Here is a 25,075-nt window from a genome sequence, read left to right on the forward strand (position 1 = left end):
CCTCATATTTTATTTTGTACTAACAACGTAACTATTTCTCACCATTTTCCGTGTAGGAATATTCTAGTCTATGTGCTATGACAACATGATCATTTATACCCCATCCCTGGTAGTGTTCAAAGCCAGGCTGGATAAGGCCTTAAGCAACCTGGTCTGGTGGGAGATGTCCCTGCTTACGGCAGGGAGGGTTGGGACTAGAGGATCTCTATGGTCCCTTCCAACCCCTTAACATTCTATGATTCTATGATTCTTACTTTCCATTTGAATTCAGGGTTTAAAAAAAAGAACATTTGCTCCACAGCAAATACAACTGACATGTACTGCAAGAAATTTACATTTAGAAAGAAAAAGTGAATTTCTAAAATTGTGGTAAATTGTTTTCATTTTCCTGTCAAGGCTTTTTGGAGACAGTTTGATCCTGTTCTCTAGAACATTGGCCTCAGTGTCCTCTACCACAGGAAAAAAATCAGCTGCAATGTACACATATTACTTAACTCATTTACCAAAATAATTGGCAGTATGTAGTGTGTATCAGCAAGCAGGCTCAAATTCAGCTAGAGCTTTGACAAACTCAAGGAAGCATAGCTGTACAAAATGAAGATTAAAAAGAAAAGGTGTAGTAGTGAAAAGCCATTTAAAGAAATTAAGTTCCCTTTAACAGATCTTTATCTTTTGAGACTATGAGTATGGTCAAGTTCCATCACATTGGACACAAACCCAAATTGCTCAGCTCTCTTCATATTCTCCTCTAGACATATGGAAAAAGAGACCCACAACATTTTGGAACATGATCTTCTAGTGTGCATGTCAAATATTCAAATCATACAGCTTCCCCTCATTAGTATTCATTGCCCAGAATCCAATATTCAGTAATATACACAGCAAGGAACCTACTGAGAATAAAAGTCAAGCTATTTTGCTGCATAATTCACATCAAGTATATGACTTACTAAGAAAAAATTCACAAAATGAGTAACCAAGAAGCTTCCTTATGAAACATTATAAATATGTTTTGTTCTCTAGACAATCCTCCTGACACTGCAAACTGTCTACACTCCAAAGCTGACCCTGTCCATAAATATTGAACACATGCTCCTGATGTATCTCCTAAATGATTTGGCACTGTCACTTCTTAAAACACAACACAGATTTATGTTGCAAAGAAGAAAAAACATGTGGCTCTTACTTTTCAGAGTTATTTTTCTCATTTGTATCTGAAAGACCAGAATGATTCCAACCATGACAGTGGAATGAAAAGGATGTTATCAATTATGCTGGCAAGCTTGTATGTGTGTCATGTAGACAAAAATGAAACATACCTGCACCAAAACATGCAGAAGGAATTACGAAGCTAGCATACAAGCAAGATGATGTTGTTTGGCTGAACATACCTATCACCCTTTCAATCATCAGGAATCACTGTAACTCTGAATACCTTTGTGGTCTATCTACTATCCTAATCCTGGAAAAAGGGAAAGACATCTTAGAAGGTGGAGCAGGTTAGTGAGTGTTGACTCATGGGCATCTACTTTATTCACTGCAACGCTCTATCTCTTTAGAGGTAAAGAAAATAGAAACTGAGGAAAGAAAAGGAAGCAAGAGACATGTGCACTAACTTCCTGAAAACATTTAAAAACTTTAGCCCTTGGACACATATTCAAACTAAGACACAAATTCTGTTTTATAGGTTTAGAAATAAACCTGTTATAAAAATAAACCTTTCCAAAGGTTTGCAAGAATATTTGCCTTTCTAATCCGTAATGTATCTGAAAATAGTGCAGCAATTTTTTTCAACCTAGCTAGATACTAACTATCCCTGAAATAAATTAATACTAAAGCGAGTTTAAAAAAATGTTTGATCCTGTTCTTAATATTCACAAAATGATTTTCAGGATAAGTCTTCTCAAAGCCTGAGTTGCTATACAGTTATAAAATCAAGAACCAATGTGCAATTTACAGAGGTAAGTTCCCAATTATCAGGGAAAGGCAGAAAATAATAATGCTGTTAGTTACCCTTTAAGAAAGAAAATTCAACCCTGTAACTTTCCAGCTTCCAGAGATTTTATAGTTGCATAACACTGCCTTTAATTTCACTTACCAGGAGGTAATGGTAAGACTGCATAAACAACATCTGCTCATCCTCACATCAGACCTTTTTATAAAATTCGGCTGAAGAACAGATGACCTTTAACAGTGGCATGTTTCTGTCAAAAAGCCTTTCAACAGTACCAGGAGTGTTTCTGTGCTCTACCAAGCAGTCCCACCAATCACAGGTACATGGTATCTTTCTGGCAGCACTACAGACTGTCACACCTTAGACTCTGATCCAAGTGTTTTCAAGATACACTGCTGAACAGTAATGCAGGCACTCAGCAGGGGCTCTCTTTTCTAGGACAAAAGCCATGCTTTTGACAGCTTAATGTGTTAAGCAATAGTAGAATACTGTGTTTCAGTATTTTCTTGCACACCAAGAAGTTTCCCTTCACCTAGTGAACCACAGAAAGACAAAGCAAGGTGTTTATTTGGATTGGAAAACTTGCATGTCTAAGGCCTGGATGGAGTTGTGACTTCTATAGGTGAATCAATATGAAATATGATGGCTTTCTGTTCCCATAGATGATTGTTTAAAACAGGTCAAAAACCTAAGGTAGTGCAGTAACATGTGTAAACAGACACTATTAAAAAAACAATGAAGAGCAGATACTCAAAACATATTCAAAGATTTGGCTGATGGTAAAAATAATAAATGTGATGCAGTGAATTCTTACTCTTCTAAAGCCTGAAGCATGTTCCCAGGTTCTTCAAAGGACAGAATATCAATGATTTGGTCATTCAAAATTGTATCTTCACTAAACAGATCCCCTGAATTAAATTGAGAATGCTCCAGTTTGTGATTTTGGTTGTGTTCAGGCTGTATCTCCTTAAAAAAAAAAGAAAGAAGAAGTAGAAAATTTTAGATTATTAAAAAAATGTATAATGAGTGTCTGATCTGCAGTTTAACTTTGGGTGAGAAGATTTCTATTTATCATCAAACTGTAGAGCTGGAAAGAGTATAAAGAGGTTGTGCAATTCAGATATGTATCTGAAATCAAATATATTACTTTTATTTCAGACTGATCTTTTTTAGTATATAACTGATCTGGAATACAGATGAAGAAACAGAGAACACAGAACACTTGTGAAAGTCATCTAGGAAGTTATCTTCCACTTCAAACTTCCTAGGTAATTTTTAATAAAAATTTCTGTGGTTTACAAATTACATATGGCAAAACTACAGGATTATGAGGTGAACAACATGGAAAAACTAATCCTGTGCATGATGGAAGTGACTCAGTTCACAGAGACTTTGAGACTGAGGGCTAATAATATTGTGCAAAAATCCCACTCTAAATATTTGATGCTAGACCAAGATGGACCTTTTTTACTACTTCATTATCACAGTTGCTTTTGTAAAAAGATATAAGTCACGTCCATTTCATTTCAAGAGATTAATTCTTCAGACCTAAAATAAATAAAAGTTATTGGTGGTGTAATTTTTACCCACAGAAAGGCTGCCAAGTGGTTTGTGAGCTACTCCAGTCAGTCCAGGGAGATGAGAGATCCAGCTCCCTTTGGGCAGACAAGGGATTCAAACCTCTCAGCACAACTCTCCTAGGACTGGTCCAATCAATGTAATATTCTGACTAAGATCTCTAGATCCCTCCCAATGAAGTTGTTCTGCTTTACATAAATACAAAAATAATTAATAGAAGGAAAGGCTGGAATTGCACCAACTTGATTAATATTTATCAGCTTCTGTATTTTCTTTCTCTGGTCCAGTATGTACTGAAATACTTTCCTCAGACTGGCACAGAACAACGAAAATGCTCATCCCCAATCGCATCTGTTTTGCTTAATCACTGAAGATACTAATGTACATTGAATAAACTAAGACCAAAATTCAAATCCTTATTCCTGATAATCAGAAAAAAAATTTCACCCAAGTTGCCGTACTCAAGGTAAGTTGTCTACTCCCCTGGAAATTGCTTATAACCCAGAGACATCCTGCTTCTAATTCTGAGGGACAGAGGGGAGGAAGAGAAGAATATGGAAAGCAACCAACAGGTAAAGGGTAATCTCCCTCTGATCTAGAGCCAACATCTAGGTACTGACAGCAGTTGTTTTGAGCAGGGTATCATTCTTACACTCACCTCTAAATCTGATTGCACTAAAGATTAGAGGCCATAGAGGTTACATTACCTGCGAGCCAAATCCATCACTTGGTGGCTTTTTATTCATCTTCAAAAACTCTTCAGACAATCTTAGTTAGCAAGTTATATCATCACATATAATCAGTGAAAAAAATTAAATAACTTACCCTCACAGACAGTACAACTCACCTGGTTTTTACTACAGAAACTCCATTTTAATATTTGGGTTTGGTAAATGATGAAAAAAACAGCACATGTCAACACAAGGGAAACGAAAAAAGCAATGAAGAACCCTGAAGCACTGATGCCATGGCTGTATAAAATCTGAAATTAAAAGATCATTTAATTAAAATGATATTTTAAATATATATAAAGATCAGATCATAACTGTACTTCAAAGATTGTGACTAAGCAAACAGTAAATTATTTTTAAATGGCTTCACATGACTTCAGGATTTCTCAGCATTGTTATTACTACATCTTGATGAATATTTTCAAACAAGTGTGTATTTTCAATACGTTCCCAAGTCGGCACAGTTTGCTATGTTCACCTAGTCCAAATTCCTGTGTAATTCCAAGAAACAGAACTCCACAGACTGAATTTTTTTGCAGTGACTTTTGGATGTCCTGTTCTTAACAAAGTTGCCAGACTCTTCTAAGAAGTCTCATTGAAATTGATGGCATTTGATGCTCATAGGCTCTGGAAAGTCAGTCAGATGTTGGCTACTTTAATCAATGGCCATTTCTTGATTCAATGAAACTGAGTAAACACCATAGGGAAAAAGTATCAATATGATTTCAGAATAAACATGCAACTGACCCAATCACAAAGCCACTCAATCTGCATGCAACCTTGCAGTTCATGCATTAGCCTAAATCAGAAGAGTGGCACAAACCAGATATGAACCAGTGGAACCACGAGCCACGTAAGAACTTTGTAGGCCTTTCACTTTAGCTCTTAACTTAATCTTTAAATTGAATTGCATTAAAAATTAATTTTTACTTCATGCTCTAGGTAGAAAAAGTTAATTCAGTGTTTGTTTAGTTCTATGAGATCTTTCAATGAAAAACATTGCACAGCTATTAGTATAATGTTTCACCACAAACTAATCACTCTCCTGGAGCTAGGAACTGTAAATAATTAACATGCTGCTTGCAAGCTAGCTTTGGTCTTCTCTTGGAGCAGAAATATGACAGCATTCCATGGAGTCAATGGTAATTCTGCACAGGAAGCAATACTCAAACATGGCCCAAAATCTGAAAATAGTTTATTGCAACTGAACAGTGGAATTTTATCCTTTACTGCCTAGTTTTGCTCTCTCTGATATGTTTTTGTACATTGATAATCTGTCACATCTCTAACTGAAAGGAACTGCATGATGTCAGACTTTGCTGTCTCACAGGTTCAGCTTCTCAATGGAAGCCATCCCAATAATGGGAAGAGGCATTACAGGCCCAAGTTTCTTTCAAGAACTGATGTGCTCCCACTGCTTTGCAGGATGCTGAGGGAAGCAAGCCTCGTCAAAATAAGATCAAAGGAATTATTATCACCTATCCCATGCCACATGTTTAGATGGGAGAACTTCCATTTTCACTAGTATCCAATTCAGCATCAAACTCTGCCATCCAAGGGCAGAGGCACAAAGTACTCACAGGCCCTGAAATGCTGTGGGAAGACACCTGGCACAGACAGTCAGATAAGCAGCACCTACATTTTTTTCATAATCCACAAAAGTACCTTGTTCCAGGCAACTAAGCACTTTCTTCCAGTGGCACAGAAGAGAAATCCACAGGGTTTGTAAAACTTTAAAGAACAGCATAGTATCTAAGCGTGCAAGCAAACCTTGAGAAAGCTGATGGGACCAATGTAGCATGACACTGCCATGACTACATAATTAATTCTTTGCTTGTCATTCCCAAAGTCAACATTTACAACCCACTTAGTCACATATGTGCATTTGCTTTAACATACCCATGAACAGGCTTAAATAATTACTTTTAATAAATAAATCTGAGATGGAGAGCTGACAATATGGATGAAATACAATATATCACACCTTCTCCAGCTAATCCTATTTCCTTGCACAAACTGATTTCATTCCAAAACACCTTATGCTTGGCCACAGCCCAAAGTCAAATATTACGCATGTGAAACATGATGTGTTAAATAATTTCTAAGCTTTATTTTTCAAAAATTTACAATATTTTCCACACATCTTTACCACAGGTTTTAATTACAAAACCTGTTCATTTACTGAGTTCAAATGCAGCTGAGCTAATTTTACCTACCTACAGAATAGTTCACAAGAACTTTCTGAGGTCTAACTATCAAGTTCAAACTGGAAAAAATAATAAACACACTAAAAAGGTTTTATGTATAATAACAGATTGCAGGAATTTTCATGGTGGGTTGAGACAATTGTAGCTTACTGTCTCAGCTTAAGACTTCAGCAACTGCTGCAGATCAATTCATACCAAACTTTACAGAAAACCATTCATGAAGCTATTTTTCTAACCCAGTCAGTTACTGAATGGTTTACACCTCTAAGAGTTCTCAAAAAATAAGATTTATGGCAAGTCCATTTGTAATTCTTAGCTATACAAACACCCAATCCTTTTAAATATTACTAGATATTTATCCAGGGACAATGAGTTCTCTAGCTTATGTATAGTTTTACTTCACATCATGTTTAATTATGGCTTTCATTTTAACAGAATGGGCACTTGATCTTCAATTATGAGAAAGTCACATCTGGACATGTATCTATTACAATAATGAAAGCTGAGAAGGCAGAGATCCCCAGCAGAAGAGAATACTGGAAAAAGAGGCCCCCATGCCCTACCTCCAAACAAATTACTTATTCTGAAGGCAGAGAGAAACTCATGGGATAGGTCCATGGAAAGAATGAGTGGTTTAGTGCTCAGGACTTATTCAGGCAAGCCTTATCCACATGCACAGCCATGGCAAGAATGTTCTTTGGAACAAACTGTTTGCTTCTGCCTGAACACAAATAATCCCAGTACTTTTGCCAACCAAGCCACAGCTTCTTCAAAAACGACCCCCTGCAAGAGCAGCCTGTCAAGTTAATGAGAGGCTGGGGGAGAAAAACAAGTTTGGTGAAGAGATTAGTCTAGCAATGAAACAGATGGATGAAGTAGAGTTTTTTAATAAAATAAGTTATCTAGAAGAATAACACTGCTGCAATCAATGTAATTTTGAAGGTTTATCTGACCTGTTAATAACCACTTTTCAGAATTACTTCAGAAGCCAAGAACAGAAAGTCATATTGGAAGAAGGATTAGTTAAAAAATTAAAGGAAGCATAAACTACGCCACTCTTTCTGCAGTTTTATTTCTCAGGCTTGAGTATCAGCATCATACAGAAACCTTTCCTCAACGGGTGGAGGATAACTTTACCCTTTTGGAAAAGCAAAAAGCTTTCTCATGGTGGTTAGGCACAGCAGCCAGTGAGCATACTCCTCATCACAGTTTCCCGTGCCTAGACGATTCCTCAAATGAAAGAATATGGCAAGGAGTATAATGGCATTTTTAGATTCTCCATACTAAATATTGCTGGTTTAAGACAAAAAAGACCCCTTATCTCAAATCCTGATTTCTTCTTCTTAAAATCTGTGTATGATTACTAGCAAACAGCTGAGTGATGAGACACAAGTACACAAGTACATCCTTAGCTCCTAGGACTTACTTTTGATTGTCCAGAAGTATAAGCAGGAGAGTCAATGTAATACCAAATCACAGAATTTACCTTGGTCTTTTCTTCTTCTGTTATGGTGAATGATGCTGTCAATGATACGAGATGTGTTTTATTCTGAGAGAGATACAAAAAATTACCTGTATTAAAAAAAAAAAAGCAGAATCCACTGGCAAACAGCCTAGAGTCTCTAGAAAAGCTTCTCCTTAGAAGATAAGCTATATTTCTCATTAAGCTTAAAGCTGAAATAAAACTGATAGGAAAATGCAGTGTACTTAGGCCTAGTAACACTTAAAGACATGGAAGCAGCTGCTCTGTGGGATACACTCCCCATATCCCAATGCACACAGTATTACATTTTTCTGTGCCTATAAAATCTGATTGAGAATGCACAGAAGCCACAGTCAGTACATATATCTCTACTTTTAACATGCCCTATTTTTTGAGTTTTCCTCTCTACCACTCTAGTACCACTCCCATACACATGGAAAATTTTTTCCTCCAAAACCAAGGAGCAAGGCAATTGAAATGAAAATACATCTTCAGATTATAATTACAAGTAATTACGAAAACCACAGAAAAACCATCAAGCCATATTTAAGAATTGAAAAATTTTACTTTGGCAGAAACCACTTGGTTTCTGTCTCCTACCCAAAGCCAGGCTAATTCCAGCATTAGACCAGTTGTTTCAGAGCCTGGTGCAACAGAGTTCTCAAAAATCAGCAAGGATAGAGATTTCTCAGCTTCTCTGAAAATTTCAGACCTTGAAAACTCATACTAAAAGTTTCTTATTTCTTATGAGCAATGAGCATTCCTTTCCTGCAACTTGGTTTTCAGTTAAAAGAAATTATTTTATTATAAAAATATGGCAAAACTTTCAATCTCTCACAGACTTCAGGAATACATATTAAGTATGTGGGACACTTATTTCCAGGATGGACTGATGAACTGAAGAGAAATATGAAAAGTAGAAAGAAAGGCTTCAAGAAAACACACAAAAATACTTTACTTAAGGAGGTCTATGACTTCTTAAGCTATGAAGAATAATTCATGTATTTATAAATTCATGGTAAACTATCAGCCTAAGAGTTTCATTTCATTACATGATGGCCTCATTGTTTAGACACACAAGAACCACCCTGGAGACTGGTTTTTTTTACAAAAATTGTGAAGAGCAGAATAAAATTGTGAACAGAATACCTGTGAAGAACTCCTGAAAGTTAGCTTCGCAGGCAGTGTCAAGACCCTGCCATGCCACGTCCCTTCTGCATCAAGAAGTGCAGAGTAGTTGATTGCAAAGTGTTCTCCACCTATTAAAACAGGGATATGGATAGATTTGCTCTGTTCCAGGAAAATTTCTCAAAGATCCCTAGGGAAGGCTTGGGACAGCACTGGAGCTTTTCCTTTCTGATATAGCAGATGCCGTATATCCAGAGCAGACAGTTCATGGCCACTTGAGCTCAGCAACATCCTTCATATCTGCTGCCTCTAAGAACTCAAGCAAATTTGGCCCAGGATCTGGAAACTGCATTAAATGATGCCCCAACCTACTCAAAAGCATTATTTTTTGATACCAAAACTCTACATGAGCTATGTAATTTTTTTTTTTTTTTTTGGTAAAATGAGCTGTTTACATTTTAACCACTAACTTGTTGATTCTCCTCCTGTTGAAACCAGAGAAATCTGACAGATTTCAGGTAAATTTTGATTCACAGCACAGTGAAGTAATGAAAAATTATTATGGCCAACACTGAGCATGACAGTACATAGGACAGTGCAGATACAGCCTTTCTGTCCAGCCCTAGTGGCAAGGTATGGGCTGACTTCAGGATTAACATAGTAATGACCAAAACCTCAAACTGCACAGGAATCTGTTCCGCTGGATTTTCTACCACTTCAGTATTTTTCCCACTGACTTGTCTGGAAAAGCTAGCTTCGACTCCAGATTCAGTAATTATAAATAAATTATGTAGCAGCCCCAACCTAACTTACTAGATCAGCTATGCAAGCTATTTTTCTATTATTTCTCAGAGATAATTGTTTCTAGGAAATCTCTGTGGAAAGCTAGAAATTCCTTGACAGTTTCAAAAAGACCAGTCCTGCAATCAGTATCACTGCTCACACTACTGTTATTAGAAATGGAGTTTGGCTATCCAACTGCAATCCGACAGCAGCCCCCAGTCTACTTATTTCCCTTTCTATTTGGAAATCTTTCACCGTAAAACTATCACAATCATAGATAGTTTGATCATGAACAGGTATCAGTGAACACTTCTGAAGCTCCTGGAGAAACATCATGACTCACAAAAGCAAGCTGCTAATTTTCAACATGCTTGTGATTAGGAAAAAGGAGATGAAGAAATCAAGAAAGATAAAATTTAATGCGTGTGCACTGGTTCAACTGCTACCAATTAGCAAAGGAACAAGCTGATTTCAAGACTGGAACAGGTTCATCCCTCTATTACTTGCTTTCACTTTATAATTTGTTCAGTTTGGAGAGAACACATATTGAGAAGAGCTGCCTTATTTCTGATGAATCGTTTTCCCTGTTTGCATGGCCTTTTGCAATTCCAATGCATCTTAATACCTCAGCAAGCTGAGCTGCCACACTTGGCTAAAGAAGGCTCAAAATATGATTAAAATGCCTTTTGCAGAAGTTATAAAAAATATCCAAAAGGAAAAAATACTATTGTGAAAGACTCTCTTTCATTTTTGATGTCAGCAACTTTTACAAAGTACAGGAGGCTCAGTCTGTGCCTGGGAGACTGGAAGCTGTTCAAAGGTGGGAGTCAAAACAGTTACCAGTGAGCTGACAGAATTGGAAACTGCAGCCCAAAACCTTTCCTGGAGTTTTCCACCTGTATTAACTGATAATGAAATAATTTACACCACAATAAATAAACAAACGAATAAATAAATACTGTGATTTTAACAGATGCACTTTGACATGTGTTATCAAGGGTACTTTACTCCAGATTTTGTTACCTTGCAAGGATTTTTTCCTGTAAATCTGTATGCCATCTGTGGTCTTATTCCCACTGGTTTCTTGAACATGTAGACCAGTGATGTTGTCCAGGAGGATAAGATCTGTGATATTTGTTGAGAGCAATGTGTTGGTGTTATTAACCACAAGTGTGATGTATGCAGTTTGAGGGTCATGTTCAACATCCACCTGAAAATAGAAATATTAGTACTAATGGTTCAAGACAGCTGTATGTGCATCTTAACAGTAAAATTCATAGCCTTGATTACAAATAAAACTTCATTATCTGTGTAAACTTATTTTCCAAAGGTATTCTGAGTTACCTGCAAATGAAACTACACTCAGTTTGATCTCACACTCCCAGTGAGATTTTAATCTTTGGTATGTCAAGCTATTGCGTGGAGACAGTGGCAGAAAGCCAAAAGGTGGAAACCCAGCTCATACAGGACCAGAAGTGTAATCAAAAATCTGAATATCCCTGTGATACTGCATACAACAAAAAACTGGATCATAACTTTATAACCAGAGTCTGGAAAATTCTTAAATTTGAACTTTAGCACCACAAAGATGTTTCTTTTGCAAGCTGCCTCACTGCAAATTCATTCTCTCCATGTAGTTTTGGTCTCTATTTCCCTTTTTTTCATAGCGACCACATTCTCTGCCAGGACACCAGCTGTCTCAACTTGCCCTTCTCATGTGAGGGCAGATGGAGCCACCAGTGAACTTGGGAGCTCATGGCTCTGCTTCCAATTAGTGGTGAAGGTCATACGCTAATCACCAATCTCTAGCCACATGCCCTCATGTGATTTTATTAATTTATTCCATTGAACCCTTAAGTCTTATTGAGCAATTATACCCTCTAAATGAAATTACTTTGAGGACAGAATTGCTTACTAACCTCTCACCTTCCAAACAGCCTTCCTCTGTAACTCGTATTAAACCAGAACTGTCTAAATCGTTATAAGATCTATAATAATATGGTTATCTATGGTATATTCATGATGATTTATGAGGTTTCAAATAATGACACTAAATTAATAGTCCTTTAACTGACAGAATTATGATTCAGGCCAAACCTTTCTCTTTTTAGATCTTCCTTTTTAGGAAATGTCTACACTGTATCTGAACACCAGCAAATATAAAATAATAAAGCAGTCCTCACAAAAAATGAGTTCTAAAAATACGAATTGTGATAAGACTTCAGAAATCACACCAGAGTTCATGGTAGCCACAGGGTTTGATACATGTAGCTATGGTCTCATTGTGCACCACCAACCTTTGCATTTCATACTAATTCAGCACAGCACCAAATTCATAGTTTTAGAATTACATGAATCAAAGAGAAGAAACAGCTTAACGAAATTATTATGGCTTAGTCTGCGTTTCTCTATTTAAGTGATGAAATTCCCAACTATTTCTTGTACTAGATGCTGCAAACAATGTATAAAAATGTATGTATTCATGCATGTATAAAAATAGGCTTAGTTACATTTCTGAGGAAACCATTACCAATTACATATGCTTGTATATCATGAGTTATATCTCAACTTCTGAGACTTAAAATCATCAAGTATTAAAAATGTGCTATATTTGGTCAGATTTTCTCTCTTCTGGTTTCTGAACTGGCATGGTGCAGTCAACATGCCTTTCAACATTTCCCGTGCAATCACAAAGGCTAGATACTTGCTTTGAAAAGCAAAACCAAAACAAAATAGGAAAAAAAAGTCTCAAAACCACAAAGAAAATCCAAATCCACAAAACAAGAGACCCTGAGCCAACTGCCAAAACAAGAAAGTAGACCTTAAAAGATGCAAGGTTCAAATTTCATGAGTTGTTAATACCGTACTATGCTCCACAGTAAGCACAGATGGGCTTCTGCAGACAAACGAGCAAAAGAGAGAGCTGGGGAAATGGGGAAATAGAACGTATTTTTCCTCCCTTCATTTTCCCATACCATTCCCTAACTCTTCTGGTGAGCTGAGGATAAAAAATGAGGATTTCAGGGTCTCTTCCTGTGCTTCTAACCAGGCACAGATGTATTCCTTTACATTTGGGGAGAGGAGATGCAAACAGCAATTTAAACAAACTCCTACAGTAAAATAGGCAGAGAAATGACCATGTGCACTTTCACAGGCAGGCAGGGCCATATGGCAGCATGAGCCCTCTCCTTCCACTTGGCAGGAGGTTTAACGCACGCTGCCACACACTCTTCATTTAGTTTCATTTAATAAAATTCTTAATTCAGCGATTAAATAAAGGATAAATAAATTCCTTCAGAGGAATCTCAATTGTATTGCCTATCTCCTACTACAATCTTCCTCAAGTGGCCAAAAGACTACATTTGTTTCATTTCTCATTAATATTAAATACATGCTTTTCCTCCTTTATTTTTGACTAGCAGTCAGACTTAAGCTCAATTGGAAAGAGGTTGAAAGAACTTGGATTATTTTTTCCCCTGAAAGAAGCAGATGAGAATCAAGCAACAGGTAAGCTCTTTGGTTTGACTGTCCCTAGAAAGAACTCTTCTATAAAGTGCTGCCACTGCAATCAGTGACCACTGGTTATCTTCAAGTTGCTCCTCTAATTTGCCTGAAGATGTTTTTTCTCGCTTTTGGAGCAGTGGCTGCCAGCCACCTACAGGAACCAAACCCAATGGCAGCCACTGATGATGCATAAGCACCTACTCTGTTTGTTCTCTGCTGCTGAAGTGTCCCATGTGTGTCATCACCCCCTGCAAGCAATCTCACTTTGGGTACCTGGGAGACTGGCATGAAAGAACCACAGCAAGAGCATGGACACCACAGGAAAAAAAAGAGAGGAGGAATTGCCATGGAGGTTGAAAGGAATGGAGGATCTTTGTTAGGAATAAGAACAACTAGACACAGGAAAGGAGGGAGGAAAAAAGATTATAACCTCCAGTGCACCATTGATAACCTCCAGTGCACGAATGCTTAGGAGATTAAGACACAAGACAGGTAAAAGTCTTAGAACACAAGCAACTAAATTTGAAGATTTATTTCAGCTCTGCTAAGGATTATTGTCATTGTGAAGTACTATTACAGAAAAGTTCATGTCATACTATAGAATGAAGCTCTTAAAGAAAAACATTTCTGAAATTATGGAAGAGAGTAGGTGCTGGAAGCACTGGTAAAATTTAAACACCTCAGTTTCAATAAGGCTATTTCTACATTAAGATGTTCGAAAAATCCTGACTCCAAGAAGTAAACATACAACACCTCCATGCTCTGAGGAGCCACTAATTGCAGGAGGAAAATGTGTAAAATTCACTTTTTTTCTATTTAAAACAGCTAAAGACCACCGTATGGCCAGTCTGTCTCTTAGCATGAAAGCATTTGTTCACTTGAAATAGGACTGAAGTAGAAGACAAGGTAAGCCAAGAAAAATGTGAACTGCATTTGCTGGTGGAAGATAATCACATATAATTGTATAGTTTTCAGTAATTTGTAACTAATAGCACTACAAAAATATTTTCTGATAAACCCAGCATCTACAACAGATTACCTTTAATCTCCTACAGAAGTTATTTTGCAGCTTTTAGTGAGCCTGTGTGAGGCTGTGTTGGGAACAGCAGAGAAAACAACATGGGACTGTCTCAAAGTCTGTTTCTGAGAGGCTCTGGTATAGCAACTGGGAATCCACCAGCAGAAAAGCAGAAGATTCTGTGTTACTACGTCCTGAAATGCTGAAATGCTCACTAATCAGCCTCATTAATCATGATATGCTGGCATTTCAATAACAACATTAGAGGTAATTAGTGCCATGAGATGTGATGCATATTCATTCTTCTCTACACAACTGATCTGGAGAAGGTTATAATGTCACCTCTTCTGTACTGGTTACTGAATCCTCTACCTTCATAGACAGCATTTCAGTGGCTGAATTCAGATTGATCCTGAAGTTGGATGTGCTCGCTCTCTCTCCAGGAGACAGCTAAGATGAACTGTCTGTAATTGTAAAAATTCATACCTGCTTCATCCAGTGTAAAAAAAGAGAAAAGAAAAAAAGGGAAAAAGAAAAAAAGGGAAAAAAAAAAAAGGAAAAATAACAGTCTAGGTAAAAATAAAATTGGAAGTTAAAAAATTTCTTACAATAGGGAGGTCTTTGCTCCTCAGAAGCATTTACACATGTGCTGCAGGTGAGTCCCTACTGAATATACAGACTATGACACAATGGCTTTTCTATGGTTGTGTGTTAGGATGCCCAACAACACAAGAGCAACACAGGGCTCAGTGCTTTATCCTTCAAAAGAAGACCACATTTGACACAGGTCAGGCACTCATGGGAATATCTCAGAAGGTTTATCTCATCTTGTAAAATTTGTCTCTATCTCTACCCAGCCTCTTGGCTGATTACTCCGGAGTTCATTGGGATTTGCCCATGTACAGTTTTAGAAATTCACAGTCAGGTTTTTACTTCAACCACAACCCAAAATACCCTGAAGCCTGAGAGATTTCACTGACTTCTGCTGCGAATCAACATTGCAAAATGGTGCCTCTCAGAGAAAGTGGGACCATCGTAACATCAAAATGCACGTACTCCCAAATACTCAGTATGGGCACAATTAGGTCCCCACTTTTTAGAGGTCATTAGGGTATAAACTTCCTACCAAATTTACAAGACAAATATAAGAAAACTTACCATACCACATTTCTGAAGGGTTATTCCAAATTCAGAAGACACTGACATATTGGACACATCTTCAGGCTACGAAGGAAGGGGAAAAATCTATATAGTGTATGAAAACATTATAATTCAGAAACTTCAGCAACAAGTTAAATTACGTAAACAAAGAAATTATTTTAAAAAATTAGAGGTACCAATTGCCTTCAAATTTAGGAGTTTTGTTATCCCAACAGTTAAATTTTTTTTCTAGTCCAAATGTGTATGAACAACTTATTCCCACAAGTAATTATTAGAATCTTAATTGATATATTCATCTTTTGACTATCACAATTCACAAAAAAAAAAATACACTATGCACAAGGTTCATCAGACTATACAGATTCTTTTAATTACTAAGTGTCTATCAATTTACACAGCAATCACACAGCTGTATCTGCCACAGTAATTCTTTGGAAGTCCCACAACTAGTTGGTGTTGCTGAAGTCATGCCAAATGAGCACAATCACCTGAGACAGAACTAGAAATATACTAATTATATAGTAAATTCCCAACATTCCGTTTGTATAGAATTGCTACAATCCTTACAAATACTGACAGCGGCAAACCATCTTTTACTAACCAGAAGGAGGCTGACATCAGACTCTCGTTTGAACAACACCTTCTTTGTCCATGAGGGTATCAAGGCAAACAGGGAATGGCTCCACTGGTTGTCTGAGGCTGCAGAGGTCAAGAGCTGGTGAGAGGCTTTGCTTGCCTGAATGACCACACGTAAGGGCACTGCTGAAAACCAAGGCAACATTGAGCATTAGAGCTAAGGCTGGGTCCTGCATGGCAGCCACTCGGTGCAGAGTCCAGCCAAGGATGGGGCTCATGGCACCAGTGCTCTGTGTGCACATAGAATGAGATACTCTCTCTCAAAGCACTCAAAATCATGACAGTCAACAGAGACTGAGGCCAGCCAGGAAACAGAGATGAGATTTGTCCCACAAAACCCAGCAGGAGTCAGAACAAAACTGTTTCTTCCCTAAGGAACTTCCATACAGCCCACAGAAAAGTTCTTGCCATTTAAATGTAAAGCATTTAATGCATGAATTACAAGGTTTAAGCCATAAATCAACTGTTAATATTTTCAACACAAAGAAACTTTCAGCAAAGCATAAAGAATTGAAACAATCCACAATGTGATAGGCATCAGTGCTAAAGGTGTTCTGCTTCAAAGATACAGTCTTTCAATTAAGCACTGACCTTGTCAATACATATTCAGAACTGAAATACTTCTCAGTTGAGGATGGGTCTCAGTTACATTTCAGCTGATGTGAAGTACCATCAAATCAAATGCTCCTAAATTTAGTAATAAGCAATATAAATGCCAGCTTATAGTCTTAAATTTTTATGAAAGGTTAGTCAGTGATATTACACAAAGCAACAGGCACAGTTTTGAATTATATCACTTTGATCTACTAAAGTAAAAGCACCTATGACATTAATAAAAGAAGCTTATACTAAAAATAAATAATTTAATATGTTAAATTGCGAAAAGGTACAGCTGCTGAATGAAGAGAAAAATGTTATGAAAATTTAAAATTATAGCTGGTTGTCTTTGTTTAAAGAAGATACTTTTTTCATTCTTTACTTAATATTATTCTCTTCTATTACTTATTTTTAAATCAATCATGAGCAATATATATTAATATGAACAGAAACTCCCATTTAAAGGCAAGTAATTTTGTGAAATGACTTTTCTATGAAAAAGCCTATTACATATTAATAAAATATGAAAAGCTGAAGACACTAAAATCTCATTAATAAGAGAAGCAGCATTTTTTTTTGAAAAGCCACTGCTTTGTAAGAAGAACAATACAGGGAAATACAATTAGTTGCAAATAGAAGAAGCATTCAGAACTGAACCCTTAAAAGGTGCCTTAAACATTGATGCACACAAATCAATGAAAATAATTCTGTTAACATAATGAATGAGATGCAATCCTGTTGTTTACAACACCTAGGTGGACATGTGCACTTGGGGAGCTTCCCTGTCTCCCCATGTTTATTTCGGAGTAGTTTATACTGGACAAAATTGTGGATGTATGGGCCGGGGAAAGCTGGTGTCTATATTTTATGACCAATTTTAATTCACTTCTTTAAGTTTTACTTAAATATTTAAACCACTGTTAAACAATGCAATAGGCTCAGACTAACTTAGGGACCGTAAAAACAACATGGCAAACTCGGTGAGAACAGGAATCTATATAACTGCAATAAATATCCATATATCTTCGGGATAGGAATTTTCAAGACAGTCACGCATGGCATATTTCTATTTCAAGACTAAGGAATATGAAACCAGTGCTGAATTTTCAATGCAGTACAAACCTGCTAAATACCAATCTGAGCTTACCTAGCCATGGCACAACCCAGCAGATCCAAATATACTGTATCTCACCTCCAACGGCTCTAAACCTGTTTCTGACTACTGAATCAAGCCTCTTTGCACTTTTGTATAAATATATTCATGCACTTGTCTTGGTTTGAAAGACAGGTGTCTGCTAAGGAAGGATGGAGCCCCCCCCCATATAACCAGTCAAACAAAACAACAACAACTATGGCAGTAACAGCAAACACAAACCCAGTCCCAGCCTTCTCGGCTGTCAGGTCCTTTTCCCTCAGGTGCAGTTCCGCTCGCAGCTGGCAGGGGCGCTGGCGACTCCCGGTGAGCAGGGCAGGTGCGATGGTTCCCCCGCGGCTGCAGGGGGCGCTCCGGAGCGAGCTCGGGGAGCACGCGGCACCGGTGCCCTGGGATCCCGGGAAGGGATGGGACAAAGGCTTCACAAACCCCTGGGCAGCTGATCCCTGTGTCCGGCCGGACCCTCGGGAACAGCAGGCTGGAACAGCAGGCTGGAGTGGCAGGGACGAGCACAAACCCCTGGTGACAGATGAGATGTATCCAAACGGGGAACCCCCCGGAGGTCTGGGCAGGCAGGGCGAGCAGGGCTACAATGCAGCGAAGGCTTGAAGCAACGGGGGGGCAGGGCGGCCACAGCCCAGCTCCCAGCCGGGCAAGGAAGGGGAGTTTGGGATTCCGGGGCTTCTCCAGCAGAAGGAAAAGCAGCCGAAGAAAGCAGCTTCCCTCTCTGTCCAAATGCCGAAAACCGACTGTCCACACACCCAGGTGAAACAAAAGAGTAGCCAGCTCTTTTGTTTTTCGTAAGTACCCAGCCATTTGTGTCCGTCCCCCCTCCGCAACACGTATGGGGAAAAATTCCTTTAACAGAAAAAGAAAACCCAGGAGAGCTCCTAAAACCCCAACAACACTGAAAAAGATTAATTTTATATATGCTGTGTCTCTCATACATTAATGCAATGGTCACCCCATTCCTATGAAGGTGGAGCACCAGTTTTCCTTTTTGTTTTCTTGCCTGACTACAGGAAATGCACTTTCCTTTACAGTAAACAGAAACCGTGAATGAGCTTCTATGTAGGGCTTTGTAAGAGTCAGATGTCAAAATGACAAATGGTATGAATTATGATGAGCAACTACTACCTTTATAAAGTGCTTCTTGTTCAGCAGATCATTTCCTTCTGAATTTCGGATGAGGACAGCCAACAAGAAGTATATAATTGCTTCATAGAGTATCTTTTGATCTTGTGTCTTGTGTAGTGTAACATCTCCATAAACACACCCAACTGCACTTTACATGCGACAGCAAAGGCCGCTACTCCCCCTCTAGAGAGTATCAAGCCCACAGTAACCAATTTAATTAACTGATCATGTTCCCTGACTCTGAATGAATCTCTGGATTAATAATTACATAGGTGAGTCTGTTTTCAAGCTGTGCTTTGTCATCACTTACAACCCCAAGATAATGCGCCTAACTCCCAGCAGAAGTCTCCAGGCATGTTATTTGGCTGCTCCATCATCAGTAGCTGAAGGTAGGGGATTTTGTAAGTTTTTAACACTATGTTAAGCAGCCTCAACACTGATGATGATGATAAAGATGTTTCTGCAAATCCACTTCTATCTTCCCAGTACTCAGTTGAAGGTTTGGCTTAAACAGATTCAACCAATGCAATATGATGTATGTCCATATAGCAACATACGCCACTGCCTTTCTCCAGAATTTTTTTCATCCTTCCTATTAATTATTAACAATATAGGCTGTTCTATAATACCCTGGATCCACTGCCAGTAAAGCTGCATTTTTCTGTAGCATTCTTTCTTCTAGTGTTGATTGACAGTTAAATAAAATAACTTTTTCCTGATCCACACATATTTAACTGTCACTGGAACAACTGATCTACAAGAACTTAACTACTTTTCCACATACCTTGCTGCATAATCAACATCAGCCAACATAATTGTATTTATCAATCATCTGCTGTCTCTTTTCAGGTAAGTTCTCATTGTAGATGTAGGACTGAAGATTTCTGCTGGCTGCTTGAAAAGCTGGACACTGAATATCTGAGAAAGGATGGTACAGGCATAATACATTCTGTGGTTTTCACATATGTTCTAGATTTCTGCTCTAGAATTCGGGGGGGTTTTTAACAAATAGATTCATCTGACCTTGGAAAATACTAACACATGGCTGCCGAAACCTTTGACTGAGAAGCATAGAGCTTTCTTTTGGATACCATGCTGCTCAGAAGTGCAATTTGTCTCCATGGTGCCATCAACAGTGCCCCTTCAGAGATGCATCCCAGTCCTGACAGAGACTCTGAGGTCTCCTTGTTCCTTCCACTCTTTTCTTCCTACAGCTTCAATCTTTGCCATTTTTCTGGCTGTTTTCAGAAAAGCCATTATCAGGCTGCATGGTTGTCACTTTCACTGGTTTCTAAATGGCAACTATTCCCACTCCTTTTTGAAAGAAAATCTCTGCAAAGCAGGGGAACAGTTTCAGTTTACACACAGTCCAAGCGGCCCCCTCTCAGCTGGGCTGGCCAGGCTGCCACCAGGCCTTCCTGGACTACAGCACCTCAGGCCAAAACATTTCCCAGCAAGCAAACTAACAGAGCGTGGGGCTTAATCCGGGTCTTTCCTGCAAACATCTCCAAATACGCCAAATCACACAGTTCACCAAAAAAAAGACAGAAATTTCACTTTCTTTTGAGCTGTGAGACAATATCACCATCTTTGAGAAGAAATGTTCTTTGCTTTTGTGTTGGTTTTTTTTTTTAAATTAAAAATTCCACATTTTTACAAGGTATTATCAAGCTGTTTAATATTTTATCTTACTTTTAATTAGCACATTAGTAAAATGTTTTCCCATGATTTAATTCTACATAAACCCAATATAAACAGATCTGCCAGAACCCTGTCTTAAACTGCATATTTCTAGCTAATTACCAGTGCTGGTAGGCAGACTTTGTATTGAATTTCAAAATGAAAACACGAAAATAAATATTAACATAGCTGCAACAGCTGGAAGATTGGTGTAACATTTTACCGCTCACGTTCCTGTAGTATTCACTCAGTCTCCCACATGTGCATTCCACCAACATACAAAATGACAAATACACAGTTGATCAGAACAGTCTCTGCTACTTAATGTTCAATTTTCTTTGCTGTTCCCCCTCGGTAGTTATTTGCCACTCTGGCTTTGTGCACTATTGCCTTGGGTGGTGACACATTGCTCTTCTGGCCTTCAAGCTGCCACACTCAAGGCACAGGCAATTTGCTTAGGAAGGAGAGCTCCCCACTGCCAGCCCTCACTGCATTCACTTGCTGCTCAGAGAGTGCAAATACTGGGGATCGGACCTGGTACCAAAGGCACCTGCCATGTAAGGAGTGTGGTGACAGTGGGTCTATGTTCATACAGACTGGGGGTAGAAGGATGGGTACTCTAAGAATAGAAATTGTCCCCTGATCATGATCAGCATACTGTCCTTTACTTTGAAATCAGTTCTGTGTAAGGACATGGACCTGGCACAGCACAAGCCTTGAACATTGGACTCAACAGGCTGAGTCCTGAACATGTCAGTGGCACCGACAGCCCACCACTAGAACAGCACACACAACATCATGCTAGAAGTCAAGGTGAAGGTTACTCTTGGCTAGGGCAATTAAACAGAACGAGAGAAAATTGAAATAGTCTTACAATAGGTTTGCATCAGACTCCAGTATGTCCTTAAGGCTCCCATACCTTCACAGCACATTCTAAACAGCAGAATGCCAAATTACAGTAGGAAAGCAAAGACTCTGACAAGTTTGTGAAATTTCAAGTTCAGAATCAAAAATGAGAGCAAAAAAAAAAGCAATTTAACTAAGACATTAATTCTAATTTATAGCTTTCAAGGGCTGAATATTTAAATTCAGATTCCACAGTCTCATTTGCTTACCCACCACATATTTATCAGCAAAGCTTTGAACAATCTTGCTTTATTTCAGTGGGGAAGAAAGGAGTTAAATATACTTGCTTGCTGTATTTTTGTTGTTGTTATTCTAAATTACTACCTGTCTTGAAAACCATCCAGGATACAAGATCCAATTTGATGTCCTTTCAATTACACACAACAATGAGCAGGCAAAGGCAGCAATTTACGGTATTCAGTTTTGAATGTTGCCATTAGCTTTTCTTGTTACAATGTCAAAGAAACTATGGGCATTAACAATAAAAAACAAATCTACTTTCCAGGCCTGTTTTGAATAAGCCAGAGCAGACTCAAATATAAGTCTCAAAAATCCACTGTGCTCCCCAGTCACAGGAATATTCTGGGGTTGTCTTTACTTGTCTCATGCAGAAACAACTTGAAAAAGCTTCCAACAGAAACACTGAGATCAGTGTGCTGTCACAAACTATTTCACACTTCACCACACTGCCAGTCTCAATGACAAAGGTTTTATGCTGAATTTCCCATCTCTCTGCTTTCATCGAGAACTTCTTCAGTAAAAACTAAAGAATCTAGTACTCAGATTAGGCAAATCACTAAAGACTTAAGTTTTAAATGTGTTAAAAATTGATGTTTACTAGAAGGGGACAATTTTCAGTTATAAAATCAAGCATATAATTCAGTGCTTGTAGCAACACCTCATTTCACACATATACACCTACTAACAAAATGCCAGAATTTCACAGAATCAGAATCACTGAGGTTGGAAATGACCCTTAAGATCAAGTCCAATTGCAAACCTAGCACCGTGAAGTTCACCACTAAACCATGTCTCTAAGTGTACATCTTTTAAATTCCTCTGGGGATGGCATGGTGACTCAACCACTTCTCTGGGCAGCCTTTTCCAATGCTTGGTAGCCCCCCCAATGAAGACATTTTTCCTAATATCCAAACTAAATCTCCTCTGGCACAACCTGAGGCCATTTTGTCTCATCCTGTCACCTCTTACCTGAGAAAAAAGGCTGACCCCCACTTCATTACAACCTCCTTTCAGATAGTATAGAAAGTGCTAAGGTTCCCCCTGAGGCTCCTTCTCTCCACGTTAACCAACCCCAGCTCCCTCAGCTGCTCCTCAGAATACTCACTCTCCAGACCATTCACCAGCTTTGTTGCCTTCCTCTGGGCACACTCCAGCACCCCAATGTCCTTCTTGTGAGGGGCCCTCTGAAGACAAGACTTGGGGTGTAGTCTCCCCAGTGTCCAGTTAAAAGGGACACCACTCCCTTCATCCTGCTGGCCACACTATTTTAACCACTACCAAAAAGATGCTGCATGTCTAAATCCTCAACTTTTTTTTAGGGACAGAAGGTTTTTCTGAAGTATAAAACCACACTCATTTCCTCTCTCAGTGGATGGTACATGAATAATTTGCAACCCATCACAAAGCAAGATACACACGGCAAAGATGACATTGAATAAATAGTGGAATAAAACAAGCTCAGCAAATCTGAAATACTTGCTTTCGTATTTAAATTAATAAACTCATTTGTGAATTAGCTATGGCACAGGGCAAAGAAATTAGAGGTAGGTATCTCACTTGATGACTGCTTCAAAGCATGAAATTTCTTGGGAAATGCATCTCATGAAATCATGTCTTGGGGAACCATAGTGATGGAGAGGTTTATTTCCCACACTGCGTTGCACTATTAATGCACTACGTGAGGACATCCTAACCTTTCAGGATATACTCATCTCCACCACACTTGGGTAAGGTAGACCACTATTTATAATACACATATAGAAATTAAAGACCAAAGACTCAGAGAAACTGAGTGATTTGCTCAAATTTACACAAATAGCCTGTGGCAGTTGGCCCTCAGATGCAGCTACTCCAAGCTCTAAGTGACTTCTCTAAGTTTTGGAGTACCTTGTTTCGATCAGATTAGGCAACTACCACTGGAGATGTTCACTGTACCTGAGATCACTGACAAGAATACTTGATACCTGCTGTGAAGAGTCCCAGCGCGCCAGTAGTACTTCTAGACCCACTGTATCTATCAGTCTTTGTTGGGGTCTCCCCCCCTGCCATGGAGCCCTGGGAGAGGGGCCCTGGGGGGGAGACACGGGGGTTCCCTGCCCCTGCGCAGCCTCGCTGCGGCTGGAGAAATAAACATCTCTGAAACATCTACCACGAATCTGTCCATATATATTTCCTTTCCACGGGACTCCTGGTTTGATATATGCTTGTTACAGTAATCCCTGCTGTAACAAGTCTTTAACCCACTACATCTAACAGTCTGTGGTCCACGACAAAGTGTATTAGCTATTGCAGTTCCGGAGGCCTTTAAAAATAGCTCCAAGAATAAGTATTGCAACACTGTTGGTAAATGCACAGGGCTTAAGCCAGCTTCTGAAAATGAACAAGGTCTTGATCAGCTTTAAGTAATATGTTTTTTTCACAAACCTGGGAACTCTGTACATCAGAGGGTGCGCCCCTACACCATTATATTTAATACTGATAAAAGGGCTCCTCCTGAAAATGATTCAGAGCAGGGTATGAACTGAGGTCTTCTCTCAAGAGCTTCATTCTAGATGAGCCGTTTAGGGAACCTAAAGCATCCTTGCTCCCAGCCTCTGGGCAAACACTCCCCTGTGGCTCAGGACTGAGTCCCACTGACGTCAGCAGGCCACCAGGGTGCAGTTCCAGGCCCCTGCTCACCTTCACACCCATGACCTGTGAGTCCTGGGACTCCGACAAGGCTGAAAAGAAAGAGGAAACAGTTGCATACCTGCCATTCCTAGGCATCCCATCTCTTTCTGAAGCCACAGGTCATGTTCAAAAACCTGGAAGAGAGCAATTATAAAACAGAATTGTCTTCATAAATATCTATTATTGAACTTTTACGCTGAATTTATGCTTCACAATTCCACAGACCCCTATTCCATAAAGCCTCTAGTTTCTCCAAAATTAACTACCAGAAGATAGAAAACATGGCGCTAGAGGTCTCCCACAGCTTGTTAAGCAGTATGAGGCTCTGCTGCCCAGTGTGGATATGCACACTTGGGGCTCAAATTTTACTTATACTTCACATTATCAGGATGAGTCTCTGCACAATAGTGGAGCTGGGCTGGCTATTAGTTTGCTTTCATTAAATAATATTTCTTTGCCATTTTCAAAGGCATATTTAAGCTCACAGGAAATCTGATAACTAGGAAGCA

At 38.8% G+C, this 25,075-nt stretch overlaps 1 protein-coding gene across 9 annotated transcripts in view; it reads right to left on the minus strand.

The window, feature by feature from the left end:
• Positions 1 to 24,731, minus strand: part of EVC2 (EvC ciliary complex subunit 2) — a 71,845-nt gene extending 47,114 nt beyond the window's left edge. For 5 of the 9 annotated variants that reach the window (XM_017727638.1, XM_017727632.1, XM_017727634.1 and 2 more), the window contains exons 1-8: positions 24,646 to 24,731; positions 16,149 to 16,309; positions 15,545 to 15,610; positions 10,888 to 11,074; positions 9,103 to 9,212; positions 7,897 to 8,019; positions 4,380 to 4,514; positions 2,769 to 2,920 (exon numbers count right to left, since the gene is read on the minus strand). In XM_017727638.1, coding sequence (XP_017583127.1) covers positions 2,769 to 2,920; positions 4,380 to 4,514; positions 7,897 to 8,019; positions 9,103 to 9,212; positions 10,888 to 11,074; positions 15,545 to 15,610; positions 16,149 to 16,309; positions 24,646 to 24,667 — 956 coding nt within the window. In that variant the 5' untranslated portion in view covers positions 24,668 to 24,731. Of the gene's footprint in view, positions 1 to 2,768; positions 2,921 to 4,379; positions 4,515 to 7,896; positions 8,020 to 9,102; positions 9,213 to 10,887; positions 11,075 to 14,758; positions 14,822 to 15,544; positions 15,611 to 16,148; positions 16,310 to 24,645 lie in introns of those variants that run through there. The other 4 variants (XM_017727636.1, XM_017727635.1, XM_017727633.1 and 1 more) reach the window with 3 other exon arrangements.
• Between the last annotated feature and the right edge of the window lie 344 nt (positions 24,732 to 25,075).

This window comes from Corvus brachyrhynchos, unplaced genomic scaffold, assembly GCF_000691975.1.
Source record: "Corvus brachyrhynchos isolate BGI_N302 unplaced genomic scaffold, ASM69197v1 scaffold80, whole genome shotgun sequence".
Taxonomy (NCBI): Eukaryota; Metazoa; Chordata; class Aves; order Passeriformes; family Corvidae; genus Corvus; species Corvus brachyrhynchos.